At 49.1% G+C, this 7052-nt stretch overlaps 1 protein-coding gene across 1 annotated transcript; it reads right to left on the reverse strand.

The window, feature by feature from the left end:
- Positions 1-4216: 4216 nt before the first annotated feature.
- ABOM_006304 (SDR family NAD(P)-dependent oxidoreductase) lies at positions 4217-5307 on the reverse strand (the record flags this gene model as incomplete). The annotated part of the gene is made up of 4 exons (XM_022533433.1): positions 4217-4434; positions 4518-4989; positions 5057-5160; positions 5232-5307. 4 exons carry the CDS (start codon positions 5305-5307, stop codon positions 4217-4219), a joined length of 870 nt encoding a protein of 289 aa, XP_022389309.1.
- Between the last annotated feature and the right edge of the window lie 1745 nt (positions 5308-7052).

Raw genomic sequence — 7052 nt, forward strand, 5'->3', positions numbered from 1 at the left:
AAATACCCTTTTCTTTCACCTATAAAAATACGGCCCTTCCGTCTCGCTCTCTCTCACACTCTCCTCTCTCAAGTCTCCTCCAAATCACTTGCCTACGAGATCGATCCCTTTAGATCCTTTTTTTTTTTTTTTAAAAAAAAAAGACATCCCAACACAATCCTTCAATACATCATGGGTTAGTAGTCACTCCGTTCTTTCCTTTCTCTCATCATTGGTGGGGTAATAATAGTGGGGGTTGTTTGTTGTTGTCCCATATCCTCGCTTGTCGCCCAGCTGCATTTCCCTGCCCACGATGTGATTCTTCCTCGACTCGAAGTCGAGTCCAGAAAGGCGACTTGGCTAATCATCGACCCCCATAGGTTCTGATCACGGTTGCAGCTGTGGCGCCTCCTGCCAGTGCCCCGCCGGCCAGTGCCAGTGCCCCGTAAGTGTCCGGTATCTATGGTTTTACCTAGGGAGTCGTGATTGAACTGACGGTCCGCCTCGGGCAGAAATAAGCTGAAACGCCTCTGGACTCGCTGTGAGAAGATCATGCATTAAATTGGAATCGGGGTTGCAGGGATGGGGTTTCATATGTGTATCTGAATACAGTGATAGGCTTCCACTCAAGCAAAGAATAAATTGAGTCGCCATCATCATTGAGAGTACCTGGCAGTAGTCCTCACCGTAGGAAATCCTTTCATTCTACCTCGCAGGCTAGTAGGTCCAAGCGTTACCTGGAAGCGTTCCTCTGCGCGTGTATGTACAGTGTAGTACTAGTAGTATGTCGGTAGGGCCCATGCCCGTCGTGACTGGTTGTCCTCAGGCACCGAAAAGGCGGGGTATGTCGGGATCATGGGATCGCAGCATTTTGATACAGCGAGGATAGTCGACGGTTACTTCTCACAGCATGGTTTACGCAGTACACCATTCTCTTTGTTTTTTTTGGGGGGTTTTTTGGTTTTTCCCCTGTAGGACGTTGCTATCGTCATTGCCTCCTCTTCGATCACCCGATGATCTTCTCCTTACCCACCGAAGATGCCCCCATTCCAACTTTATCTCGGAACCGTCCGAGTATTTCCTACATAATCCACCAACGTAACTTTTTCTTTTCCTGCGGCACCCGCGCGTGGGCCGGTGTGAAATCGTTCCTCGGCGTCTTTCTCGTCTGTTGGTTCTTTCCAGTGGACGACATGCTTCCGCGTAACGCAACTCATCGCTACGGGGCTTCTTGGGCGAGGGTCCAGTCCAAGTATAGTAGTACCATGTAACCACCACCGGGGCGGTGGGCCAATAACCTCCAGGGCGAGAAGACTAATCACTGGATGGCTGTACGGTCCATTCTGATCTGTGTGGAGCCTGTACGCTTCTTGGTTTAAAGGTGAGAGGAAACAGTCTACAGTATACAACTCAAGGGCGAAAGAAGAGGCAGTGATCAGATGGGTCATGAGAATCTACTGAGATAGACCAACTATTGATTACTTGATTCTCTTCTACTGAAATCCTCTTCTTACCGGTCGTACTCTGAGCAACCAGCTTTTAAAATCGAGATTTGACTCCCCCCCCCCCCCACCTTCAAGACAAAGCCACGCATGTGTGACATGCATGAAGTAAACAACCCATACATCATAGACAACTGCAAGGTTCCAAGTTTCCCAGCTCCACTCTTTGACAAAAACGAAAGAAAGAGCAGATTAGTAACTCCGTCAATCAATCAATCAATCAATGAATCAAATCCCTCAAGAAGAGCAGCGCCAAAGCCGCTCACTAGCTGCCTCACTTCCCAAAACCTCCCCACTCCCACCCACCACAACGTGGCATGACGGAAGGCCCTCCAACAGGGCATCATGGTCATGTCCTGTACTCCGACAGAAACGGATAGATAGTGAAGTGCTGTAGCATCATAGCTAGATAGCTCAGGCAACGGATGCATGCGTTCCTCAACGGGCGAGCAAGAGGCAACCTATAATCGAACAAAACCCGTCGTACATTTGGCCGATCTATGAGTATCTCACCCTCCATTGAAAGCTCCCATGACCTCAGAGAAGGAGGGCCACAAAAGGAAAAGAAAAAAATAACGCAGATCGTCGTATCTGCAAGCGCCCCGATCAAACCCCACTACTGCCAGCGCGAGGCCATTAAAATGATCCGATAATAGGGAAGCAAACCTTCTGCCATGGTGGGGGGCTTACCTGTCTCTCTATGTCCAACCATGCTTGTTTCGGTTGTATCAACCTGCGTTTTCTTATCCTTGGCTTTTCTTTTCTTTTCTTTTTGCTACCCTGGTCAGCAGACGTCCAGCATCATGCGTGGCTGATGGGTGTCGATGGATTGGTGGGGGTTGTGAACTGTATCCTGTCCTTGGGTAGTAAGCAGGGCTTGATCGGCAGTGTCCTGATGATATATAAACCTCACTCCTGTCTTCCCTTGCTTGAGTACCTTGATAGAATCAGACGACCACTCTCTCAAACAGCAAACTACTCTCCTACTTTCATTCCTTCGAACAATCCAAGTTCATACCAATCCCTCTGCAACCATGACTCCCTGCAACTGCAACTCTTGCTGCTCCGGCGAATGCAACTCTTGCAACTGCTCCCAGTGCAAGGTATGCACCCACATCTCTCTCTCTCTCTCTCACACACACACGCCCCCCGGAATAGGACGTAGAAATTAACAGTTGACCACCAGCACTAAATGCATCACCCCTGACACCCGTCCGACTATCCTCAGAACAAGAGCCACGCCGCAGACGACGGTGATAACGTGACTTCCCTTGTATCTCTCGACGAGCGGCGTCAGTGAGGATGGGATGAAGTGCAGTGTTCTTTCTTTGTTACTTTCATTCGTCGGGGATAGAAGTTGGGTGGAAATGCGCTTATGACTGATGGTGGTGGTGATTATGATGATGATGATGATGATGGCTTTACCTTCTCGTTTTACTTTTTGAACATACGTTTTTGCTTCTGAAGATTTATTTCCTGCCGAGTAGTGTTTGCTTGCTCGTTCTTTGAGTGTAGGTATGGGTAGTGATGGTGATGATGATAGTCTGTTCCTGCAACGGTCTGGTTCTTTTATGGCATTTGCGACATTTGAGTGCGTACGTGCGAGGTAGCCAATGGCAGTGGAATGCAGCAGTGCTTTATACGTATTCAGTCAGTGGTACACAGAGATAGACTCTCGGGTGTAATGCAGTGTGATCAACGAGTTATAGAGAAACCTTGCTAGCGAAACCTGTTGCCACCAGTGTGCGTTCTATGCCTGTCGGCGCAAAGATAGGGATTCAGCCGGATACATCTCAACACTGGTGTCCACGCTTTGAAACCTGGAAGTGGAATAAGTTCAGGCATCAGGGTAGAGTCGGTGTAGTTTCACCTCAAGATATTACACGCTTGGAAGCTTGTTATCTATTTAGTTATAAGCTATATGGTTTGCAACCGACATTTATAGTTGCCTTTTTTTAATGCGAGAATTCTGGCCATAGCGCATGGCCAACCCCGTCATTTTTGTCTTGGTGATCTTAACTGGAAGTGTTACTACGAGTAGCAGCTCCTACAAGCTTGTTGGGTTAGTGATAATAATCTCGATTTGCTAAACACCAGCGTTTCTGAGACTTTACCCTAGGCGTTCAGTACAGCAGATGCTAGAGACTGGCCTTAGACAGGATATATCGCAATAAATTTTCTTAGAGGTCACCTTATATTTCTCAACGTTTCCTACACTGGCGGGATGCGTTTATCTAGCGTTCTGCCCTAGCCTTACTACTGGAGCTTGTGAGAGAGGGCGTAATCTGTCTTTAGCATCTGCGCTTGCGCTATGGCTGAAAGGTCCAAGACCAAGCCAAGCCTGATCTATCTGAAAGGGCACGCCGTACACTATCTAATCATTGATGGGGTCTAATATTGGTACATCGTGCTCATGTTTGGAGCTTTGACTGAGTATCAAGCCTTTTGGGGAGCGAATTTCGGCAAGACACCCTTTCGCCAATTATCTCAGTATGATTGCTATTATCGAGCTCAGTTATTTACCAGTGATACAGTAGTGTCTACCCAGATAGCTCTTTCGATACTTGATCAAGAACAACCCTTGACGTTTTAGATAGGTGGACTAACAAATTGGAACTACTTGGAAGGCTATTCATCATACTTATAATCATCTACAGCAGAGCAAACCGAATCAACCAGTCATAGTTCCAGAGTTCACTACTGACCTGTCATATATTCGAATTCAACAATCTAATCTAATAAGTAGCAGGCGTAACACTCAGCCGACCCCCATCGGTAAGCACACAGTTCCCATTACAGTAGGCCCCCGCGCGCGACGCCAAATACAAAAGCGCGCCCACAATATCCTCGGGCGTGCCGGCTCGCTCAGCAGGGATCTGGTCTAGAGGAAACGCTCCCTCCTCAGTAGGGTTCTTCCCCTGAATCAGATCCGTCGTCAGATCAGTCGGGAACACTACGGTCTCAGTCAGTACTCTTGTCCGCTTTGGACTTCGTCATTGGAAGAAGGAAAAAAAAAAAAAAAGGGACGTCTCTTACACCCAGGACAAAGAACATTCGCACGAATCCGATATGGCACTAAATAGGTTGCCAGCACCTTCATCATCATGGTCGTGGCAGCCTTGCTCGTCCCGTACGCAAACCCAGCCGTGATGCGCCGGTTGAAGCTCCCGATACTGCTCGTTGCAATCACCTGGCTGCGCCCGTTGCCGTAGCTGCCGTTCCTGTTCCCCGCGTCTAGCAAGCCCAGAAATGCAACCGTGGTGTAGAATACCGCGGTGCAGTTCACGTGGAACGTGTTGGTGAATTCCTGCATTGGGATGCTGTATAGCGTTTCTTGCAGCTCTGCGATGCTTGAGCCGGGCGGCACGCTGCCGGATGGACCGCTGATACCGGAATTGGCGACAAGGAGATTGATATAGCCGGTGTCTGCTTCAATGAGCGCAGCAGCGGCCTTGAGGGCTGACTGGTCGGTTACGTCGCATTGGATTGGGATTACGACGTCCTTGCCCTGTGACGCCAAGTTAGAAGCGCTGGACGGAGGGGATGTTGAAGGCTGGGGGACCGGGAAATTTAACCAGTTCTGCGGCCACTTGGTCAAGGATGGACTCCCTTCGTCCGAGAATGTATACTTTCTTTGCGCCGTTGGCAGCCAATGCTTTAGTCATGAAGAGACCGAGGCCTGGGCGCATGAAGGTATTGTGAGCTCTGGGTTTATCAGGACATTTTATGATAATTCGGCGTTTAGCTTACCGCTGCCACCGCCGGTCACTACAGCCACAATCCCGGATACGTCGAAGAGGTTGGCTGCTGAGATGGATGTGTCCATGGTGGGAGATTTGCCTGAGCCTGGGGAAATGTGTATAGAAGCAAATAGTTCATTGTGACCACTTTAGACAGGACAACTTTTATATATAGGTGCTTCTACTGTGCAGTCTACACAGATAGTATAGGGACTGTCTTCGCCCGGCCGGAGACTCCTTCCATTTCGAACCAATGCCCACTCTTCGCAGCTTCACTGAGTTATGGAGGACAGGGAACGGACGAAAACCCAATCATTGAAGTCAAGCGTTAGATTGTGGTAGAATCCAATCTATGGATGTCGCTTGCAACGACAGATCCTGGTAACCATCATGTCGGAACTGACATGGACTACTATTACTATCGAATTCACTTCTGATGTCCATTTTCACCCCAACGACTGTCTGATAGCATAACTGTTCAAGAATGCCTTACCGACCCAGATGTCCAGTTTACGGTGTCCGGCAAGACAGCCTTTATCGCAGACGCAGGATCCGGCACCATATCCCTATCTCTCAATCTACCATGCTAACTAGGACAGAAAGAATAAAAGGTCTAGCAAAGGCCATACCCACAGCACCCCTCCCGCACAAAGGCGGTTGTGCAAGCATTCCTAATAGCAGAGGTGCCCCCGGTCACTACAGCAAACTGAGGGACATCCGTTGTGAAGGTTGTTGAGGAGGCGGTTGTAGCGCTGAGCCAACCAACCTCGTGGGCCTCTTCAGGCCTCGGCTTATTGGGTCTACCCCGGAGTCTCCTACTTATTTGGGGCGACGTGAGCGGGGCTTCAATATGATGGATGGAAGCAAAAACACCAAAATATCGTCAAACCGTTTCATACAAAAGACTAGTTGGAAAGAAGCACAGAGGCTACGTGCTGAGGGGATGTGACTCTGAGGTATCCAGCATATCGAGATGGTCCTTATGCACCATGTCGTCCTCACTCCCCTTCTACGTTCCAACGCACCACAGCGAGATTGCGCCACTGTTGTTTCTCTCAGAAGGGCACCTCCTTCCAGAAAACCCTTGGGACGATATAGTGTCTTCAATTGAGCTTACTACCACTAGAGAAATTGCCGCTGAGCGGCTGAAAGCCGAGGTTGAGAAGATTAGGGCAGTAGACACCGTCTCCTTCTTCTGGAAACCCTAATACGTCTATGGCCTGCAACCCACCCAAGTGAGCATGACTCTTGAATCTAAACTGCAATCATCTTCACTGAACGCAGTCATCCTTTCAACGGTGAGCATGAGCTAGAAACCAGGACACCCAGATCAGGGCAATCGCATACTGCGACAAATGCTAGAACTTACTGGATCTATTCAAGGGCCAAAACAAGTGGACATTTTCCGAGAGAATTGCTGGCTCCATACCCCTTCCCAACACAACGGACATGGCCCACGCATAGCTTTCTCTCTGATTCCCTTCCAGGAGATACACGGCTCCGGCGCAAGTGTACGTCAGGGCTTTCCAAGAGCACAGTGCTGAGTAGTCGGCGGGCTTGGCCTACGAGCTCTACTATATTAAGAGCGTTAGTGCTTGTTCGAAAAAGAGTAGGTTGAGATATAGGCACCCTGTGCCGGTGCCTATGTTGGCGATTCTTAAAGTTGGACTGTTCGTTGAGATAGGTGGGCCACTGCTGATCTTCGAGCTGTCGCACTGGGAGGGTCGCAAGTTACTGCTGAACAACTCGTTACTTTGAAGTCGGGAAGCCGGCCCCGAATGTACAGATAGAGGGAGAGAGAGAGAGAGAGAGAGAGAGAGAGAGAGAAACA

This window comes from Aspergillus bombycis (assembly GCF_001792695.1).
Source record: "Aspergillus bombycis strain NRRL26010 chromosome Unknown contig00040, whole genome shotgun sequence".
Taxonomy (NCBI): domain Eukaryota; kingdom Fungi; phylum Ascomycota; class Eurotiomycetes; order Eurotiales; family Aspergillaceae; genus Aspergillus; species Aspergillus bombycis.